The sequence below is a fragment of the Schistocerca nitens genome, chromosome 8, assembly GCF_023898315.1.
Source record: "Schistocerca nitens isolate TAMUIC-IGC-003100 chromosome 8, iqSchNite1.1, whole genome shotgun sequence".
Taxonomy (NCBI): Eukaryota; Metazoa; Arthropoda; class Insecta; order Orthoptera; family Acrididae; genus Schistocerca; species Schistocerca nitens.
The window spans coordinates 243,999,980-244,024,164 of NC_064621.1; the positions used below are offsets into that span (position 1 = coordinate 243,999,980).

Genomic DNA, 24,185 nt, shown 5'->3' on the forward strand with positions numbered 1-24,185 from the left:
GCTTTGAATATCCTGTTGCATGAAGCACAGTGAAGTTGACCAGCAGAGTTGTAAGTATATGTGTAGACAGGCTTGAGCTGAGATTTTCGGAGCTCTCTTTTAGCATCCAGGTTCATTAGACGCTTTTGCTTGAATTGTTCGATACTCTTATGTACAGTTGATCGCCACTCCGATCGGCGCAATGCTAGCTCCTCCCAACGGTTGCTTTGAATGCCACAGGCTGCAAGGTGGCATTTAATGCTGTCATATATAAAATGTAGGCTGGTAATGGCAAGGAAAGTGTTTCTGAAGAGAAATTTGTTAACATTGAGTATAGATTTAAATGCCAGGAAGTCCTTTCTGAAAGTATTTGTATGGAGTGTAGCCAGGTATGGAAGTGAAACAAGGACGATAACTAGTTTAGACAAGAGGAGAATAGAAGCTTTCAAAATGTGGTGCTATGGAAGCATGCTGAAGTTCACATAACTAATGAGGGGGTACTGAATAGTTATTGGGGAGAAAAGGAATTTGTGGCACAAATTGACTAGAAGACAGGACCGGTTGATAGGAGACATTCTGAGACATCAAGGGATCGCTAATTCATTATTAAGGGGTGGGGGGAAGCATGGGATGTAAGAATCGTAGAGAGAGACCAAGGGATGAATACACTAAGCAGATTCAGAAGGATGTAGATTGCAGTAATTACTCGGAGATGAAGAGGCTTACACAGGATAGAGTAGCACGAGAGCTTGACCAAACCAGTCTCTGGACTGAAAACCACAACAACAATGAGTTATTACTTCTTATGATATTAACACAAAGTTGGACACCCAACTTCAGCAGCATAATGTGAGACTCTACAAACACTTTTGCACACCATCCCAAACCAAAGACTCTTAACATTATCTGGCCTCATGCAGCAATAGCAATGTGATGAGAGTTATAACGTTTTACATGGATGGTTTTGACCATCCTCACTAAAATCCTGATGCCTTAGCATGTAGTGATTTCCTTGTTTCCTCCAAAATACAGGTGATATGAGGAGCAAAACATCTAAAAAATATTAAGCATTTAAAGAGGCTGTAGTTTGTGGTTCAGTAATAGTGGCAGATGAGAAATCAGATGTGAGATGTTATAGTTATTACTCTTACAAAAGGATGCCGGCTGAAGTCTCTGTATGACTAATATGATCTGATGTCAAATGTAGTACAAAATGTAATGATTGGAGCTTTAAGCAAAATGAAGAAGATCATAAGTGATCTCTGAACCTTGTGAAAATCAACCTTTTTAACTATAAATGTAGCTGTATGTCTAATTTTTTATTTACATTTTTGTGTTTTATATAATTGTGTGGCCAGCAGTCTCATAAACATACATCACGAACTTCTGAGCATTTTCATTATACAGTGTGGTGAGAAATAGTCTGAGAAGTTTATAAGGTTGTTGCAGGTAAGGTTGTGCTGAGAAATAATTTTTAAGAAATAATTAGATGTGTTGCACTGTTTCTGAGTTAATTAGCATAGCAGTTAGCCAATCAGATATTGTGCATGCAAATTCAGGTGACCTGCCAGATAGTGTCAGTTTTTCTCATAGCAATCCTTGCAAATGTCCCATGTCGAGTTTTTGTATTGCTGTCTTGTTCAGTTTTAGGAAACCAAATAAAGAACACCTGTGGCATCACTCTCCCTGATGGGCCACTTGAATTTGCGCATGCAACAGCCTGGCTGGCTAACTTCAATGTTAATTAATTCAGATCATCAATTTGTTTTCTCAACAATTATTTCTCAGCACAGCCTACTCTGTAACACCCTTACAAGCTTTTCGGATTGTTTCTGACCACTTTGTGTATTAATGGATAATGTTCATTGTCACCTTATATATATATATATATATATATATATATATCCAAATTTCTACGTGGAATGTTTCCCTCTATTAAATCATATATATATATATATATATATATATATATATATATATATATATATATATATATATATATATATATATATATATATATATATATATGTGTGTGTGTGTGTGGATGGATATGTGTGTGTGTGCGAGTGTATACCCGTCCTTTTTTCCCCCTAAGGTAAGTCTTTCCGCTCCCGGGATTGGAATGACTCCTTACCCTCTCCCTTAAAACCCACATCCTTTCGTCTTTCCCTCTCCTTCCCTCTTTCCTGATGAGGCAACAGTTTGTTGCGAAAGCTTGAATTTTGTGTGTATGTTATATATATATATATAAAACAAAGATGATGTGACTTACCAAATGAAAGTGCTGGCAGGTCGACAGACACACAAACGAACACAAACATACACACAAAACTCAAGCTTTCGCAACAAACTGTTGCCTCATCAGGAAAGAGGGAAGGAGAGGGAAATACGAAAGGATGTGGGTTTTAAGGGAGAGGGTAAGGAGTCATTCCAATCCCGGGAGCGGAAAGACTTACCTTAGGGGGAAAAAAGGACAGGTATACACTCGCACACACACACATATCCATCCACACATATACAGACACAAGCAGACATATTTAAAGTTTGGGCAGAGATGTCAGTCAAGGCGATGTTGAATGACAGGTGAGGTATGAGTGGCGGCAACTTGAAATTAGCGGAGATTGAGGCCTGGTGGGTAACGGGAAGAGAGGATATATTGAAGAGCAAGTTCCCATCTCCGGAGTTCGGATAGGTTGGTGTTGGTGGGAAGTATCCAGATAACCCGCACGGTGTAACACTGTGCCAAGATGTGCTGGCCGTGCACCAAGGCATGTTCAGCCACAGGGTGATCCTCATTACCAACAAACACTGTCTGCCTGTGTCCATTCATGTGAATGGACAGTTTGTTGCTGGTCATTCCCACATAGAATGCATCACAGTGTAGGCAGGTCAGTTGGTAGATCACGTGGGTGCTTTCACACGTGGCTCTGCCTTTGATCGTGTACACCCTCCGGGTTACAGGACTGGAGTAGGTGGTGGTGGGAGGGTGCATGGGACAGGTTTTACACCGGGAGCGGTTACAAGGGTAGGAGCCAGAGGGTAGGGAAGGTGGTTTTGGGATTTCATAGGGATGAACTAAGAGGTTACGAAGGTTAGGTGGACGGCGGAAAGACACTCTTGGTGGAGTGGGGAGGAAAATCCAGTGTTTGTTGGTAATGAGGATCACCCTGTGGCTAAACATGCCTTGGTGCACGGCCAGCACATCTTGGCACAGTGTTACACCTTCCGGGTTATCTGGATACTTCCCACCAACACCAACCTATCCGAACTCCGGAGATGGGAACTTGCTCTTCAATATATCCTCTCTTCCCGTTACCCACCAGGCCTCAATCTCCGCTAATTTCAAGTTGCCGCCACTCATACCTCACCTGTCATTCAACATCATCTTTGCCTCTTCACTTCCGCCTCGACTGACATCTCTGCCCAAACTTTAAATATGTCTGCTTGTGTCTGTATATGTGTGGATGGATATGTGTGTGTGTGCGAGTGTATACCTGTCCTTTTTTCCCCCTAAGGTAAGTCTTTCCGCTCCCGGGATTGGAATGACTCCTTACCCTCTCCCTTAAAACCCACATCCTTTCGTCTTTTCCTCTCCTTCCCTCTTTCCTGATGAGGCAACAGTTTGTTGTGAAAGCTTGAATAATAGAGGGAAACATTCCACGTGGGAAAAATATATCCAAAAACAAAGATGATGTGACTTACCAAACGAAAGCGCTGGCAGGTCGAAAGACGCACAAACAAACACAAACATAAACACAAAATTCAAGCTTTTGCAACAAACTGTTGCCTCATCAGGAAAGAGGGAAGGAGAGGGAAAAACGAAAGGATGTGGGTTTTAAGGGAGAGGGTAAGGAGTCATTCCAATCCCGGGAGCGGAAAGCCCACGTGGAATGTTTCCCTCTATTATATTCATGATGACTTACCGAACGAAAGTGCTGGCAGGTCGATAGACACACAAACAAACACAAAGATACACATGAAATTCAAGCTTTTGCAACAAACTGTTGCCTCATCAGGAAAGAGGGAAAGAGAGGGAAAGACGAAAGGATGTGGGTTTTAAGGGAGAGGGTAAGGAGTCATTCCAATCCCGGGAGTGGAAAGACTTACCTTTGGGGGAAAAAAGGGGTATACACTCGCACACACACACATATCCATCCGCACATACACAGACACAAGCAGACATTTGTAAAGGCAAAGAGTTTGGGCAGAGGCGTCAGTCGAGGCAGAAGTACAAAGGCAAAGATGTTGTTGAATGACAGGTGAGGTATGAGTGGCGGCAACTTGAAATTAGCGGAGGTAGAGGCCTGGCAGGTAACGAGAAGAGAGGATAAACTGAAGGGCAAATTCCCATCACCGGAGTTCTGACAGGTTGGTGTTAGTGGGAAATATCCAGATAGCCCGGATTGTGTAACACTGTGCCAAGATGTGCTGGCCATGCACCAAGGCATGTTTAGCCACAGGGTGATCCTCATTACCAACAAACACTGTCTGCCTGTGTCCATTCATGCAAATGGACAGTTTGTTGCTGGTCATTCCCACATAGAAAGCTTCACAGTGTAGGCAGGTCAGTTGGTAAATCACGTGGGTGCTTTCATACGTGGCTCTGCCTTTGATCGTGTACACCTTCCGGGTTACAGGACTGGAGTAGGTGGTGGTGGGAGTTTGCATGGGACAGGTCTTACACCGGGAGCGGTTACAAGGGTAGGAGTCAGAGGGTAGGGAAGGTGGTTTGGGGATTTCATAGGGATGAATTAAGAGGTTGTGAAGGTTCGGTGGATGGCGGAAAGACACTCTTGGTGGAGTGGGGAGGATTTCATGAAGAATGGATCTCATTTCAGGGCAGGATTTGAGGAAGTCGTATCCCTGCTGGAGAGCCACATTCAGAGTCTGATCCAGTCCCAGAAAGTATCCTGTCACAAGTGGGGCACTTTTGGGGTTCTTCTGTGGGAGGTTCTGGGTTTGAGAGGATGAGGAAGTGGCTCTGGTTATTTGCTTCTGTACCAGGTAGGGAGGGTAGTTGCGGGATGCGAAAGCTGTTTCCAGGTTGTTGGTGTAATGGTTCAGGGATTCTGGACTGGAGCAGATCCATTTGCCACGAAGACCTAGGCTGTAGGGAAGGGACCGTTTGATGTGGAATGGGCGGCAGCTGTCATAATGGAGGTACTGTTGTTTGTTGGTGGGTCTGATGTGGACGGACGTGTGAAGCTGGCCATTGGACAGATGGAGGTCAACGTCAAGGAAAGTGGTATGGGATTTGGAGTAGGAACAGGTGAATCTGATGAAACCAAAGGAGTTGAGGTTGGAGAGGAAATTCTGGAGTTCTTCTTCACTATGAGTCCAGATCATGAAGATGTCATCAATAAATCTGTACCAAACTTTGGGTTGGCAGGCCTGGGTAAACAAGAAGGCTTCCTCTAAGCGACCCATAAATAGGTTGGCGTAGGGACACAGGCAGACAGTGTTTGTTGGTAATGAGGATCACCCTGTGGCTAAACTTGCCTTGGTGCATGGCCAGCACATCTTGGCACAGTGTTACAGCATCCAGGTTATCTGGATACTTCCCACTAACACCAACCTGTCAGAACTCCGGAGATGGGAACTTGCCCTTCAGTATATCCTCTCTTCTCGCTACCCACCAGGCCTCAACCTCCGCTAATTTCAAGTTGCCGCCGCTCATACCTCACCTGTCATTCAACAACATCTTTGCCTTTGTACTTCCGCCTCGACTGACATCTCTGCCCAAACTCTTTGCCTTTTCAAATGTCTGCTTGTGTCTGTGTATGTGCGGATGGATATGTGTGTGTATGCGAGTGTATACCTGTCCTTTTTTCCCCCTAAGGTAAGTCTTTCCGCTGCCGGGATTGGAATGACTCCTTACCTTCTCCCTTAAAACCCACATCCTTTCGTCTTTTCCTCTCCTTCCCTCTTTCCTGATGAAGCAACCGTTGGTTGCGAATGCTTGAATTTTGTGTGTATGTTTGTGTTTGTGTGTCCATCAACCTGCCAGCACATTCGTTTGGTAAGTCACATCATCTTTGTTTTTAGATATATTTTTCCCACGTGGAATGTTTCTCTCTATTATATTCATATCATTAATTTGAACCCAACAATTACGTTTGTTATTGTCACTGTTGCATTTGAAAATCTTTTCTGTCATGTTATTTTCTCTTTCTGTTTTTGCAAGTAGTTTCACTTTGTATTCACCTTCTCCTTTTTACCGTAATCTACCATACAATTTTATCCCACCTATATATACTCAATAATACGTAACCCACCTCCAAACCATAACCAGAAAATATTTTTTTTTCCGCTTTCAACACTACCGCTGCTATAAAAGCCACCGTTTCCAGTTCACAAGCAGTTCCTTTCACCTATTAAACAACCATTTCGGCTAGTTCTAATAACTTTCGCTTTATTTCCATTTCCGTTTTTCCCACATCACTGATCATTTTTGGCCGCTTCCCACAGGTTTTAACGTCATTATTTCTTCATCAGACAATTGTTAGCCTCATTTTCATAATCTGCCACCACATAATGACTCCTTTTAATACATTTACACGCAGTTTTTTCAAAATTTTCCCGAATTTCTCCCCCTTTAACGTGTTTTGGCGGCAACACAACCACCTAACCTTTGTGCACATCGTTGTTTACCAACCCAAGTTCACCACAGGATCAATATAGCTCAGCATTTACCAACACTGTTTTGCCTTTTTTCACACCAGATCTCCAGTTGCTTTCTAGTTCACCTTTATCTCTCCCCATATATTTTTATTTTCATTTTCATTTCAGCCTCATGTTACACTTTCCACCTTCTAATACCATGTCACCCTCGTAACATCCCCACAACGACCCCATTAAGTTTTATTTACATTCTCTCCGCAAACATGCATTCGCCCTAGCCGGGTTATGCTCCCATATTTTATTTTCCCAGGCTTGTCTGACATTTGGCATTACCCCCAAAGGCCTCACACTTAAAGTTCCCATCTCTGGCTGTAACCCTTCTTTCCATCTGTCTCTATACCAGTTCCAAACTGAACAATCCATTGCCCTCACCCACCTAATCCTTCACCTACATATCAACTCAGCCAATGAACACACCCGTCAACTCCTATCCTTAATAAAAGTCCTCAATCTTTCCTCTCCCACATCCACACCGGCTGTTCAGAGCATCCTGCTACAGGCCAACCGCAAATTAGAACAGCGTGCCACCCTCCACCTCAAAAAACTATCCAATCTCCTGGTTTCCCACCTCCGAAAAGGCAACTCACTCACCCTTCACAACCATTCCAGCAAACCTCAACCTCCTCTCATTGCACACAAACCCAGTCTCTCCCATCTACTCAATCTCCCACTTCCAGCTCCACTCCCCCCAAAACCTCAAAATTCTAATCAACACAATCTGGAACCACAACACCCTAATTCAGTAGTTAACGTTTCCTCCAAACCTCTCTCCCAATCCGAAACCTCTGTCCTATCCAAAGGCCTCACCTTCAGCCCCTTTCCCAGATTCAACCAAACAGCCCTCGTCAAAGATTTACTGTCCTTCACTCGTACTCTCTGCTGGAAATATCACTTTGCCACGAAGAAAAATGATCCTAATCCTACTCCTAATGATCCAACTCCACAAGACACTATCCAAATTGAACCCTGCCTGGAACAGTTCTGTCCTCCGTCACAGCGGGACCCACCTCCTCTTCCTCAAAGTTACCCTCTCCAAACCTTACAGGAATTTCTGACTTCCAGCCTTGCCTCTCAATCCTTCTTAAAAAAAAAACTTAATCCTACTCCCAACATCACCACTGCTGAAGCCCAGGCTATCCGTGATGTGAAGGCTGACCGATCCATCGTCATTCTTCCGGCGGACAAGGGTTCCACGACCGTGGTACTTGATCGTCGGGAGTATGTGACTGAGGGACTGCGTCAGCTTTCAGACAACACTACATACAAAGTAATACAAGGTAATCCCATTCCTGATGTCCAGGCGGAGCTTCAAGGAATCCTCAGAACCTTAGGCCCCCTACAAAACCTTTCACCTGACTCCATCAACCTCCTGACCCCACCGACACCCCGCACCCCTATCTTCTACCTTCTTCCTCAAAATAACAAATCCAATCATCCCGGCTGCCCCATTGTAGCTGGTTACCAAGCCCCCACAGAACGTATCTCTGCCTACGTAGATCAACACCTTCAACCCATTACATGCAGTCTCCCATCCTTCATCAAAGACACCAACCACTTTCTCGAATGCCTGGAATCCTTACCCAATCTGTTACCCCCAGAAACCATCCTTGTAACCATTGATGCCACTTCCTTATACACAAATATTCCGCACGTCCAGGGCCTCGCTGCAATGGAGCACTTCCTTTGACGCCGATCACCTGCCACCCTACCTAAAACCTCTTTCCTCATTACCTTAGCCATTTTCATCCTGACCCACAACTTCTTGACTTTCGAAGGCCAGACATACCAACAATTAAAGGGAACAGCCATGGGTACCAGGATGGCCCCCTCGTACGCCAACCTATTTATGGGTCGCTTAGAGGAAGCCTTCTTGGTTACCCAGGCCTGCCAACCCAAAGTTTGGTACAGATTTATTGATGACATCTTCATGACCAGGACTCACAGTGAAGAAGAACTCCAGAATTTCCTCTCCAACCTCAACTCCTTTGGTTCCATCAGATTCACCTGTTCCTACTCCAAATCCCATACCACTTTCCTTGACGTTGACCTCCATCTGTCCAATGGCCAGCTTCACACGTCCGTCCACATCAAACCCACCAACAAACAACAGTACCTCCATTATGACAGCTGCCACCCATTCCACATCAAACGGTCCCTTCCCTACAGCCTAGGTCTTCGTGGCAAACGGATCTGCTCCAGTCCAGAATCCCTGAACCATTACACCAACAACCTGAAAACAGCTTTCACATCCCGCAACTACCCTCCCGACCTGGTACAGAAGCAAATAACCAGAGGCATTTCCTCATCCCCTCAAACCCAGAACCTCCCACAGAAGAACCCCAAAAGTGCCCCACTTGTGACAGGATACTTTCCGGGACTGGATCAGACTCTGAATGTGGCTCTCCAGAAGGGATACGACTTCCTCAAATCCTGCCCTGAAATGAGATCCATCCTTCATTAAATCCTCCCCACTCCACCAAGAGTGTCTTTCCGCCATCCACCGAACCTTCCTAACCTCTTAGTTCATCCCTATGAAATCCCCAAACCACCTTCTCTACCCTCTGGCTCCTACCCTTGTAACCGCCCCCGGTGTAAGACCTGTCCCATGCACCCTCCCACCACCACCTACTCCAGTCCTGAACCCGGAAGGTGTACACGATCAAAGGCAGAGCCACGTGTGAAAGCAGCCACGTGATTTACCAACTGACCTGCCTACACTGTGAAGCTTTCTATGTGGGAATGACCAGCAACAAACTGTCCATTTGCATGAATGGACACAGGCAGACAGTGTTTGTTGGTAATGAGGATCACCCTGTGGCTAAACATGCCTTGGTGCACGGGCAGCACATCTTGGCACAGTGTTACACCATCCGGGTTATTTGGATACTTCCCACCAACACCAACCTATCCGAACTCCGGAGATGGGAACTTGCTCTTCAATATATCCTCTCTTCCCGTTACCCACCAGGCCTCAATCTCCGCTAATTTCAAGTTGCCGCCGCTCATACCTCACCTGTCATTCAACAACATCTTTGCCTTTGTACTTCTGCCTCGACTGACATCTCTGCCCAAACTCTTTGCCTTTACAAATGTCTGCTTGTGTCTGTGTATGTGCGGATGGATATGTGTGTGTATGCGAGTGTATACCTGTCCTTTTTTTCCCCCTAAGGTAAGTCTTTCTGCTGCCGGGATAGGAATGACTCCTTACCCTCTCCCTTAAAACCCACATCCTTTCGTCTTTCCCTTCCTTCCCTCTTTCCTGATGAAGCAACCGTTGGTTGCGAAAGCTTGAATTTTGTGTGTATGTTTGTGTGTCTATCAACCTGCCAGCGCTTTTGTTTGGTAAGTCACATCATCTTTTCTCTTCCAAAATTTGTATTAGTGCATTTTTCATAGAATACACAAATTACAACATTTTCTGTCATAAAATAAGTGATCCTTCCAGATGTACTACTCAGCATCCACTCTGTCCAGAGTTTTTATTGTTTCCTTTGGTGATGCAGTGAACATCAGAGAAATTACATAATAGAATTTATGGTCATTATGCTTTAAGAGAGAGTGTCATCCACTATCACTAACCTTAATACTTATGAGAGTTGAGGAAACACATTCGTGGGCAAACCAAAGTTTGAAGCTGAATAGCTTAAGGGGCTCCGGAACGCCCTATACTTGCAATGTTAAAATAACGCTTATAAATTACATCTTTCCTCACAAAGTATTTGAGGTAGGAAGTTGAACTTTTTACAGATTATTTATTGGAATATGGGCTACAACTTAACACAGGGATTTTACAAAATTTTAGTTCAGTTATTAAAGATGATTTTTTTTCAATTGTAATGAAAATTCACAACATTTTTTTGCAATTTTTTATTTATATATTCAAAAATATACAGTTTTTTGGAAAAAGGCTGTGTTAAATTATGCAGAAGGTACTGTGTAACATTTACTGAAAGTTTGAAACAAATATGTTTGGAAGATCCTTAGGAAACATGTAATTAGTATGAGAAAATAAAAGTTTTGGGAATCGAGCGACAAAGATTGGATTAACTTTTTAGTGCATTCCAGGTCCATAGGATGGATTATCTTCATCCTCTGCAAACTCCTCCTCCAGCTTCCTCTTGTTCCTCCTCCTGTTTACTCTTGCTTGTATTTCTAGACTCTTTACAGCCCTGTCTGCAGCCCAAAGGCGTTCCTTGTCTAAAGCAAGCATCGCTCGTACCATGTTAGAACCTATCTTCATTCCCATATTTCTAAATACCTTGCACCGTACAATGTTGCCATCATTGAAAGTCGCAACAGCATCATACACACCAAAGTGAAGTGTTTCTATTCCAACAAATACAGTCTTGGGGATTCTCGACCATATAACACTATTTACACTTTCATTGGGGTTTTGAGTTTTTCCGTGAATACACTTTTTCAACAGTTCAGGTGCTGCTAAGTCTCTGAAAATAGGTTTTATCACCTCCATTATTGCATGAGGCAGACTATGCTTATGAGTGTACACTTCACCAGTTAGCAATCCTTTGTTATATTTACACCAACTGTCTTCTTCTTTGGGACACAAGCTATGTTGGGGATTTTCATCGGTTGAAGAAGTATGAAAAAAAAGAGCCCAAACAGCCTTCTTCATTTCGTCGACACTTTGTGTATTTTGCCTAATAGCCATTCCATAATAGTTCTGTATTTTGTCAATTACACTGTCAGTTAACCTTCCCTTCCCATCCAACCCTTTACCATCACTGAGTTTTTGTTTTTTGTACGAAGCTTTCAGTTGCCGTAGTCTTGTTCCCATTCACTTCTGTACGTGTCCAATACACTCAAATTTCTGCGCTACAACATCATCACCATAGGGCTTCAGTCCTTGAACATGTTTGAAACTTTTAGAATCACCGTCACCAAGGTAATTAACATATCGCACTTTATCACACGCCTCAGAACACTGGAATATACTGGCAACACCAGCCACTTCCATTCCTCCACTACTGCCACTATAGTTAGCTTTGCAATTATTTTCATGTGTACCTTTATATTTTTGTGGACATCTACAATACTTTGATATTACTGCTACATCTAAAACTTTCCCTGTATACATACTGGTGGCAGATACTACACCATGAAGAGATGTGTGTCCCCGTTTATGCCAGGTACCATCGAACGCTGCAGTCAAATCTCTGTTACCATTATTTTCCATTACTGCCTCTTCCACAGCGTTCTTCATAGATTCTATACAGACATCTTCTACTTTGGACCCTATTAATTTATTATAGGTCGTAAACTTGGTTGGGGGATTTGGAAGATTCATGATGCCACAGAAAATTGCACCTGCAGTAGCACCCTTACCAACTGAACGCAAGGAATAAACAAATCTAATGTTGTGTTCGTAGATTTTGCTACCATTTTCTTCAGTTGCAGTTACTGCAACACTGTTCCAAAAGGTGGTCATGTATGAACACTTATCACATTTCAGTTGTATTTCACTAGCAAGTCCTACGTGCTTTATTATGGAGAGTTCCAGACCAACTTCACTACAATGAATACATCTTACACAGTTTGAAAAAATTCCTTTGAGAACCGACATATCAAATATTTCATTCACATCCGATTCGCCCATAAAACATTCATAGTTTTCACTCATTGAACCAAGCTTCTTCTGTGAAGTATTTTCTTTCCCACTTTGACTGCTATGGGCAGGTGTACTTGAGAGGTTAGGTTCACTCACTTGGTTATCGTCTTTATTGTTTACAGTAATAACACATACCTTTGGCTTTCCAACATTTCTCCTTTTCTTAAAAGCCTTCAGAGGATTTCTAATAACTTTACTTTTACTCATTATTATACTTCAACAAAACAGAGACTCAAGAAACAGAATTAATTACGAATATTTTCGAGATAGCGACAGAGTAAATAAACATGAAACAATCGACAATCACACCAGCGATATATATTGAACCATCACAGGTTAGCCACAACACATACTTTATCTCACATCACTAAAATGTATCTGATGAACACGGACGTTAATAATAACACCATTTGACAGCAGTTTAACAGCGCCACAGTGGGTCACACCCATGTAGAACACATTTCAAAAAAAATTTAAAAATAGTTGTAGTCTTCGGAATTGAATAAATTATATATCTATTAAAAGGTAATAGTCTGCAGATTCAGAAAACGAAAAAAATAAAAATTGAACTTTTCATGATTTTGAGCCTTTCCGGAGCCCCTTAAGCTACCATGTAACTCTACAAAAAGTGTATTGTTTTGGTAGCACTAGCGTGTGCTTGCAAAACATTGGACAAAAGGAGCAGTACAGTAATTCATGAGGTGAAAATAGGTTCTTTTTCTCTTGTAAATGTAGTGAATTTTGACATTCTGCCTAGATTCATTCTGCTAAATTCCAGCATAATTCCAGTTTATTATATGCTACCTGTACAGCCAGTAACACATTTGTCATAAATATGATCTTATCTCCACATATGATCTCAGTTTCTGAACTGAAAATGGTGTAATGTCACCCATGTTGTATAATATTTTGTGGACTATAGTTTTGTTTTCCAACCAAACACTTATTGTTTCCACAGTTTTTTTTTTTTTTTTTTTTTTTTTTTTTTTTTTTTTTTTTTTTTTTTTTTTTTTTTTGAGGTGGTGGTGCATTGTTATGAGGAAAAGTGGAAGTTGTATCTTATAGCAATGTTATGTATTTGAGGGCTTGGGAAATGCGATGGTGTTCTTTGCAGATACTAATAAACTGAAATGTGCTGGAAGCAGTAAAGAAGTTCTACAAGAAAATGTAAGCCACGTGGGATATTTGAGGTTCCCAATGAAAGTGGAAACTGTTAAATTGACCCCCCTCTGAAGTAAAGACTTTCAGTACCCAGAATCTCATTTACAGTCATAATATTATGATAATTTTACTGATAGGTAAATGTTTTAGCCATCCTTTATCTAACTGGAAGTCTATTTCTTATCACTTTTAATACCCCAGATATTTAATTGAACATTAATCTTAGTACTACCAGCAAATATCACTTGAAAAGACTATAAATTTATGAGAGAAAATTGTTGGCCAATACTTAGCTACAGGAGGCATGTTATCATCAGCACTGCCCATAGGTACATACAAAAATACACAACACTGTCCTAGCTTTTGTAACTAATAATTTCTTTCAAATGATAGAGTACAGCAATCAGTTGTCCTTTTCTTTCAGGTTTTATTAGGCAAATCTATATTTCGGCTAGTGCCTAGCCATTATCAATGCACTGTTTCATGGTATCAATGCATGTCCTAGTATGTCAGTCCCCTGTTGTTTGGGCTTCTGTCACATTTCATTCAAGACTGCGAACTGTGACAGAAGCTTGAACAACAGGGGACTGATGTACTAGGGCATGCATTGATACCAGGAAATAGTGCACTGATAATGGCTAGGTACTAGCCAAAAAAATCTAGATTTGCCTTATAAAACCTGAAAGAAAAGGATGACTGATTGCTGTGTTCTATGATTTGAAAGACATATCACAGTCATTGAGTGCACCCACGTTCCTAATGCAAGATAACATGGTGATGATGATAATTTCTTTCCAACTAATCCCACCCTCTGCCCCAAGGTGCAAAAGCTAGGATAGTGTCATGTGTTTTTGAATGTCCCTATTGGCCATACTGATAATTTGCCTCCTGTAGGTAAGTATTGACTGTTACTCTGTCTTATAATTTTAATATTAATATCGTTAAAGACTAGATATATGTGTGAACTATATTTTTCAATTTGCTACACAATATTTTTCAAGTCATGATGTAGATCATTGTGTGTTAATCTAATGACAGTGTTATTCCCAGCAATCTGTAAATCCTGGTTTACAACTATATACTACAAAATCCAAGTAATTTTCTTATGTTTTTATTACAGTGGAAGCCCCAAGCAATCGTATTTGAAATTGTGACCAATAAAAAGTTCGACATGATAATCATGTTGTTCATTGGCTTAAATATGCTGACGATGACGCTAGATCACTATCAGCAAACAGAAACCTTCAGTCAAGTTTTAGACTACCTCAATATGATCTTCATAGTCATTTTTAGTTCAGAATGCCTTATGAAAATATTTGCCCTTCGATATCACTACTTCAAAGAACCATGGAATCTCTTTGATTTTGTAGTTGTGATTTTGTCTATACTAGGTAAGTCATCCAGCACTGTTTATATTATTTAATTTAGTCTTGTAATTAGATTAAAGTTATGTTGTCCATACTATTTCAGTTAAGAAAATTAATATGTTCCACTAATGATAAGATGAAATGCAGCAACAAAAATCCATGCACATTCATATTTGAATTTCAACTATTAGAAGATAACCTGAAATTGGTAAATAAATTCCTACATGAAAAATAAGTAAATAACCTTGCACAGTGAAAGTTCTAAATAGAAACTGCATTATTGCTGAATAAATAATGGTGTTGAGATCTTACTCTCTACTTGTCCTGAATAATGGGAACTAATCTAAAGCAGGGAATGCTAAAAACTTTGTTTAGTTGAAAATTAATGTTTTTATGTTTCTCATGGTGACATCATATACAAAATATAGATGATATTGAAACGTTGAACTGTGACCACAATTCAGTCCTTTTATTTCCTTTCAAGAATATTTTAAAAAAGATTGTGAATAATTGCAATTATTATCACATTATCCAGACTCACCTCCTATCCTCATCACAATGCTATTTTTATAAAAGAACTCTGCAGTGATCTGAAGTGTAAAAAATATCCATTGAATATTTTATGTAACCTTTCCAGTGTTGATACTGTGACTAGAAGTATTTACAGATGCTGTAAAACTCAGGTAAATTAGTCATATTGTTGCTGTTGAGCAGCATTTTAGAATTTAATTTCAATAAATTTGCTCTCATAGAAATAAGTATATTTGTACCTCAGAGATGGACATATTAAATATTTTCACAACATATCAAAACAACTGAATTCTGTATAGGCTAAATTTAATTTAAGAACATGTTGTTGTGGTCTTCAGTCCAAAGAATGGTTTGATGCAGCTCTCGATGCTACTCTATCCTCTGCAAGTCTCTGCAAATCTCTGAGTAACTACAGCTACCTACATCCCTCTGAATCTGCTTACTCTGGTCTCTCTCTACAATCTTATCCCCCACACTTCCCCCAATAATGAATTAGCGATCCCTTGATGCCTCAGAATGTATCTTACCAACCGATTCCTTCTTTTAGTCAGGTTGTACCACAAATTTCTCTTCTCCTCAGTTCTGATCAGTACCTCCTCATTAGTTATGTGATCTACCCATGTAACCTTCAGCATTATTCTGTAGCAGCACATTTCAAAAGCTTCTATTCTCCTCTTGTCTAAACTAGTTATCGTCCATGTTTCATTTCCATACATGGCTACACTTCATACAAATACAGGGTTATTACAAATGATTGAAGCGATTTCATAAATTCACTGTAGCTCCATTCATTGACATATGGTCACGACACACTACAGATATGTAGAAAAACTCATAAAGTTTTGTTCGGCTGAAGCCGCACTTCAGGTTTCTGCCGCCAGAGCGCTCGAGAGCGCAGTGAGACAAAATGGCGACAGGAGCCGAGAAAGCGTATGTCGTGCTTGAAATGCACTCACATCAGTCAGTCATAACAGTGCAACGACACTTCAGGACGAAGTTCAACAAAGATCCACCAACTGCTAACTCCATTCGGCGATGGTATGCGTAGTTTAAAGCTTCTGGATGCCTCTGTAAGGGGAAATCAATGGGTCGGCCTGCAGTGTGCGAAGAAACGGTTGAACGCGTGCGGGCAAGTTTCATGTGTAGCCCGCGGAAGTCGACGAATAAAGCAAGCAGGGAGCTAAACGTACCACAGCCGACGGTTTGGAAAATCTTACGGAAAAGGCTAAAGCAGAAGCATTTCTTAAACAGGAGATTGGAAAACCGATGGATCGGTCGTGGTGGACATCATGATCAACAATTCATGTCATGGCCTCCACGCTCTCCCGACTTAAACCCATGCGATTTCTTTCTGTGGGGTTATGTGAAAGATTCAGTGTTTAAACCTCCTCTACCAATAAATGTGCCAAAACTGCGAGCTCGCGTCAACGATGCTTTCGAACTCATTGATGGGGACATGCTGCGCCGAGTGTGGGAGGAACTTGATTATCGACTTGATGTCTGCCGAATCACTAAGGGGGCACATATCGAACATTTGTGAGTGTCTAAAAAAACTTTTTGAGTTTTTGTATGTGTGCGCAAAGCATTGTGAAAATATCTCAAATAATAAAGTTACTGTAGAGCTGTGAAATCGCTTCAGTCATTTGTAATAACCCTGTACTTTCAGAAAGGACTTCCTGAAACTTAATCCTATACTTGATGTTAACAAATTTCTCTTCTCCAGAAATGCTTTATTTACCATTGCCAGTCCACATTTTATATCCTCCCTACTTCGACCCTCATCTGTTACTTTGCTTCCCAAATAGCACAACTCTTATACTACTTTAAGTGACTCATTTTCTAATCTAATTCCCTCAGCATCATTGGATTTAATTTGACTACATTATATTATCCTCATTTTACTTTTGTTTGATCTCATATCCTCCTTTAAAGACATTATCCATTCCGTTTAACTGCTCTTCCAAGTCCTTTGCTGTCTCTGACTGATTTACAATGTCTTCATTCAACCTTAAAGTTTTTTTTTCTTCTCCCTGGATTTTAATTCCTACTCCAATTTTTTCTTTTGTTTCTTTTACTGCAAGCCAATATACAGATCAAATAACCTCAGGGATAGGCTACAACCCTGTCTCACTCCCTTCTCAACCACTGCTTGTCATTTGTGGCCCTTGACTCTTATAATTGCTATGTGGTATCTGTACAAATTGTAAATAGCCTTTCGCTTTCTGTATTTTACTCCTGCAACCTTTAGAATTTGAAAGAGAGTATTCTGGTTAGCATTGCCAAAAGCTTTCTCTAAGTCTGTAAGTGCTATACAGGTTGGTTTGCCTTTCCTTGACCTATCTTATATGAGAAGTCATAGGATCAGTATTGCCTCGCATGTTCCTACATTTCTCCAGAATCCAAACTGATCTTCCCCAAGTTCGGCTTCTAGGAGTTTTTCTGTAAAGGATTCCTGGTAGTATTTTACAGCCATGACTTGTTAAACTGATGATAGTTCAATAATTTTCACACCTGTCAGCACCTGCTTTCTTTGTAATTGGGATTATTATATTCTTCTTGAAGTCTGAGAATATTACTCCTGTCTCATATATCTTGCTCACCAGATAGTAGAGTTCTGTTATGGCTGGCTGTCCCAAGGCTATCAGTAGCTCTAATGGAATGTTGTCTACTGCCAGATCCTTGTTTCAACTTAAGTCTTCCATTGCTTTGTCAAATTCTTCACGCAGTGTCATCATCTTCATAAAAATTCCTTACAAGTAATAAAGTTTCATCGCTTAACTTTCTGCCTTGCTTTGGGCCCAACAGTGAACAAATTTCATCTGTATTATGAATATCCCCAGCTTTATGTACCATTCTTTGTGATTCACCAAAAGTTCTCTAATTTTTTTCTCTTGTCCATAATGGACTTTGCCTATTTGCCTTTATTTTAATTTTCCCATAACTAACTTTTTGGTGTGGAGCTGCAGAATGCATTTTCTTGGTGAACCACCTATACCTATTAAACTTGTACTAAGTATATCCAGATCTTTTGTATCTTCTGCTGCTTCTCAGTCTGCCAAGTCTTCATTGGACATAGTCTTCACTTCACTTTTATTTTCCTGACTGCTGTTTTTGTTCAGCATTCTTTTGACCTGCTCCTGAAATTTCACTTAAAACATGTGTACTGCATGTTGAACACAACTTCTGCCCTGGAATGATAGTGGACTAACATGTAATATCTTACGGAACTGCTTAGCAAGATCAAGTGAAACAACTCACAGATCATGACTTATTGTTTTCTTGTGTCTTTTAAGTGGATCACAACAATGTATATGAGCATAACTTTCGTATTGATCCAGGTACTCAATTTTATGGTGATTGCAAACATTACTTAAATCACAGTGCTACTTCTCATGGCAGCCATTTTGAAAGACACGTAGTCAGTAGTGACACCTGGTAGGGGAGGGAAATTTGAAAAGTTTTGTGATGCAGTGATATTTTTTAATTTATCTTGTTTAGTTCTATGGCAGGCCTAGCTGCCAATCTCCAAAGACTTTTTAAGTCTGTTATAAAGGAAATTTTCTTGTCTTTGTAATGATACTAGTCATAATATTGAGACACTGTTAACTACAGTCTATACACAGTAATTTGTAATTTAAGTTGTGGACATTTAAAAGAAAGTAAAGCTTCTGTTTTCAAGGCTCAAATGGCCCTTCATAATGTGATTACAACAAATCTGATATAGTATTTGAATTTTGCAGAAAATTTTACATAAGAGCAGAAACATTCAGATCTTCCCTACTTCATTTTAGGACAAGTTAAATAGATTTAAAACTACTAATTGAATTTGTGACACCCACAGATGAATTTTTTTAGTATTTTAGGCTGAAAATCAGGTTGTTCTAGTTCTGGAACTGCTTCAAATAGAGGCCTGAAATTTTAAACCAGTCACTATATATGTAAACAAACTATGTGTATCAAATTTCATGAAAATCCAAAATAGTGGATTGTGTGTCGTGGTTCAGTTGATATAGAATGACATGTGAGTAAAACTTTAACTGCTGATGTATGTGTTTCCAGGACACCAATTAGGTAAGGGAATTTGTGTGAGCAAGGCTCTAACTGCTAATGTACCTGAGTTTTTGTCAGTCACTCCTAGAATGGAGGTATTAACAATAGATGTGAACAAACAAAAACAAACACTGTCCAAATAGGCCTTGAAGGCCCAATGGTGCCGACCAGCTGTCATGTCATCCTCAGCCCATAGGCATCACCGGATGTACAGAGAGGCTTGTGGTCAGCACACCACTCTCCCAGCCATTGTCAGTTATCGTGACCAGTGCTGCTTCTTTTCAATCAAGTAGCTCCTCAGTTGGCCTCACAAGGGCTGAGTGTGCCCCACTCGCCAACAGTGCTCAACTTCAGCGATCTGATGGGAACTGGTGGTACCACTGTGGCAAGGCTGTTCACCAACAATAGGCATGAAGAGATGTAAAATGTCATTTGTGAACTACCATGTGCCCACAGAAGAAGACCCACCCAACAAAGGACAAATTCTATGTGGAAGTGAAGGTAGTGATAGATGTCATTCCAAATAGCTGTTGTAAAGTCCAATTTGGTAATGTGGAAATGGGAAGAGGAAACCTATTCCAGTCAACTACCGGCAGACACAGTTTACATTAACTCAGCAATGCCATTGTTATGAGGTACATCACCTTTGTGACTGGGACTTGAATCCAAGACCTGTTCCCTTCGCAGGTAACTGCTTTGCCAACTGAGCTGCCAAGTATGACTCACAACCTGTTCTCACAACTTTCCTCCCCAGTTCCTCATCTCCTACCTTCCAAAAGTTCTCCTGCAAAACTTGCAGGACTAGAATTCCTGGAACCTAGAAGAAAGGATACTGTGGAGCCACAGCTTAGTCACAGCATTGGGGATTGTTTTCCACAATGAATTTTTGCTCTGCAGTGGAGTGTGCATTGATGTGAAGCTTCCTGGGATATTAAACTGTGTACTGCATTGAGATTTCAGCCCAAGAACTCAGTTGTTAGGACACTTGTCTGCGAGAGACGAAGGTGTTATGTTAAAGTCGCAGTCTGGCACACAGTTTTAATCTGTCAGGAAGTTTCATTGAAAGGGATGTTCATCAGCACCAGAAAATTTCCTGTGGAAGAATATACACAAAGAAACTTCAGTATCACCAGATTGTAAAACAGTTAATCAGGTAGTTCACCTTGCAATTGATACCAAAGCAAGGAACTGGGTGATGGATGTAAAGACAGTACAGGGCGCGGAACGTGCGAGCGATCACTACCTAGTAAGAGGCTGGCTGCAATGCAATCCAAAGCCAAAGTGAGAAATAATGTTAAAAAAATAGTACTCTACATTGTGGATATGCATAAATACGTTATAAAGAAAGATCAATTTCATCTTCAGCAACAACTTCGAAATTCTACGGGAAAAGAATTCACAAGAGAACAGAGAAGAGGTATGTAAAAAAGTCAGGGATGCCCTAAATGAGATGACAAAGTGCAGTCGTTAATAAGCATATCAGTGGAAAAAAAATTCAGTTTGGTGATGAATCCATTAAGGCATTAACCAAACAAAGAAAAGCAAAGAAGACCTGGCTTAAAGCCAATCTTTTTGCTCAAGGCAAAGCACAGTTCAAATAAGCAACTGTGAAGAGACCAAACGGGCTGTAAGCCAAAGAAATGATGGAGGAGGCTCAAGATTTCTTGTGAAAAAAAAGCTAAAAAATTTACCATAAAATTACTTTTTGCAAAGGATACCACAACCACTAAAAATTCGCCAAGGACAATAATGAGTTCAACATTGCTAAGAGGTGAAAAAATATTTCAAGGAGCCCCTCAACTGTGATGAATCTAAATATCTCTTTGAATTCTAAACTCCTGACATTGTGGATCCACTTGTAGATTATCCACCACCCAGACTGAAGGAAATAAAGTACCAGATAATGGAGTCAAGGTAGAACAATCTCCAGGAGAAGATGGAATCCAGGCAGAAGTCATTAAAGTTGGAGAGGATAGATTCCGCTAGGGAATGATCTGTATTGTGGAGAAGATCCCAGAAGATTGGAAGATGGCTGTGATCACCCCTGCACACAAGAAAAGTGACAAAGTGGATTGTAGCAACTATTAAGAAATCATCCTCCTGAATGCCTGCTAGAATAGGCATTGTATACTGGTTAGAATCCACCCATCTGCCGAAGACGAATACAAAATTGCAGTTCCAGTGTTGTGAAGAAGTATGATGCAACGTTCCTTCAGAAACGCGTGCACCGCAGTTTCAGTTTATTGGCCAATACTGGACTGTGACTTACAAATAAACCATTTCCACTGTACAGGAATAACATCAATAGGATATGTGTTTACAGTTATGACACTTGGACAATGACGTATGGAAGTTTTAAGGCAACTGCTCATGTAAAGCAGGAAATCTGGATTCAAGTCCGGTCCAGTACAAATTTTCATTGTTGTCATTCCATTATACAACTGGTTATGGTTCATATTCACAACTGCAAATGTATTTCTTGTTTGCAAAAAAAGTTATTGGTAAAGAACAAGGTGGTTTCAGAAATGGCTGCTCGACTGTGGATAACATCCATGTATTGCAACAGCTTGAAACATGGTTTACTTCCCCTCAGTTATTTAATTAACATTATTTCAAACAACTGGACACTAATTATTATAATAAAACTAGATGCTAATTATTATAATAATCAGTCATATGTAACTTCACAGATCAATTATTTCAGTGCTATACATATATCAGTTTACAAGAAAAGAAAGAACCAGCCAAAAACTTAGCTCTGCAATGTAATAGCAAACACCTACCTGGGATGGTAAGCAGTGGTCTAACAGGGATGCATGACTTAGTTGTGACACTGACCTACCTTCTGATGCTGTGTGAATGAAGTCCAACCACACATCCTTGATCAGTCAAACTGCCAGCCCTTACATGTGCTGGAGTTGTTCTTATGCTGTACTCCCATATGTGAACCTGATTGAACTTTGCCAAAATACAAACATACTCTGTAAAGGGTAGGTACACCATTAAAGAAAGAACAAACTATCTGGTAAAATCAAATATATTATTAAAGTCCTTTGTCCAACAATTAAATTGGTGTACACAAGTTACAACTTTTATGCAAAGTTTACAAGAGTACTTATCAGAATTCAAGGAGCTTGTAAGATTGAAACTAATTCTGACTGACAAGAAAATTCTGCTCCACCAAATTGGCAACTCACCTTTAACATTACAATCACTTTGTTGTGCTGCCACATGTACTCAGACATGAACTGCCAGGATAGTTTTGGACCTGCTGACTATGTCACATGATTTTTTCAGGATGCAAAATGTGCTAACCACATAGATGCAACCATACGGCTACAGTGGCAGCCTGTTGCAGCGGTGAGCCAGTTTACTAGTAGATAGTTATCATCATCCAACCTAATGAGGATTGGTATACCATTAAAGAAAGAACAAACTATGTGGTAAAATCAAATATATTATTAAAGTCCTTTGTCCTCCAATTAAATCTGTGTACACAAGTTACAACTGCTATGCAAAGTTGACAATAGTACTTATCAGAATTCAAGGAACTTGTAAGATTGAAACTAATTCTGACTGACAAGAAAATTCTGCTCCACCAAATTAGCAACTCGCCTTTAATATTACAATCACTTTGTTGTGCTGCCATGTGGACTCCGACATGAACTGCCAGGATAGTTTTTGAACTGCTGACAATGTCACATGATTTTTCCAGGATGCAAAATGTGCTAACCACATATATGCAACCAGATGACTACAGTGACAGTCCGTTGTAACAGTGTGCCAGTTTACTAGCAGATGGTTATCATCATCCAATCTAATGACATTTGAGTGATAGATGGTGTATGATGTGCCATAAGGTTCAGTTAACCTATTTCTGTCTAATTTTGTATATATTCCCATTAGCAAAGATATTATTTGAAACAAGGTAGGTATTCAGACTTAATCAATAACAAATGTACAAATACCAAGTTTATGACACAACTGAGGTGGACTGTTGTCTGGAATAGGTCTGACCTTAGACAAGCCCCAACATGTTCTCTTCCACACAGTGGTTTGTCACTTGTACTTGTGACTTTTGTGACTTCTACAATATCAGACAAGCCACTTTACCAATAATTTTCATACCAAAAGAGGAGTGTCCTGCATTGGTTCCTCCAGTAACAACTCTTCAAGAACATTATCTGAAATGATTCACCCCTAAATTCTTACTCTTATAAAATGTATTTTTCAGATGGATTATTTTCTTTCATCAGTTGTCCATTCCTTGGACTCATCCACATGCTTGTTGTCATGGTGTGTGGACCCTGAAAGACTTAATCTAAATTTTATTTTGTGCCATTAGTATTCTTACTCCGGTCTTCTGAAAACTTTCTGTAGCTGTGGTCTACTCTCCACTATGATGACTTGGCATCCTAGGGCACTCTGTTACTGCAACTCATGTGAGTGGCCGCATTTATCTGCCACATGCTACCATAAATTTGATTATAGTACTTAATTAAAATTGAAATATCTCATGATCATAACTCCAATTTCCATGTGGTTTTCACCAAACACTCTTAAATAACCAACCACACTCATACACCTTCTGTTCCAACCTGTTTCTCATATTAGTCAGTTCTTATACTTACAGAGACAAGTATGCTGATAATGAGTGATGTTGTTGACTGTACATACCACTACCACATCTCATCCTGCCCCAATTGGTTCTGAAACTCAGGGAGTTTTGAATAAGAATACCTGTAACTACATTTTCTGGTCTTTCTTCAAATTTGACCATGCAATTCTGA

The 24,185-nt window shown here is 40.3% G+C and overlaps 1 protein-coding gene across 1 annotated transcript in view; it reads left to right on the forward strand.

Annotated features, from left to right (window-relative positions):
- The window catches only part of LOC126199501 (sodium channel protein para-like), a 416,386-nt gene that overhangs the window by 311,008 nt on the left and 81,193 nt on the right, over positions 1 to 24,185 (forward strand). The window contains exon 21 of the mRNA XM_049936424.1: positions 14,568 to 14,838. Within this exon, the coding sequence (XP_049792381.1) occupies positions 14,568 to 14,838 (271 nt within the window). The remainder of the gene's footprint in view (positions 1 to 14,567; positions 14,839 to 24,185) is intronic.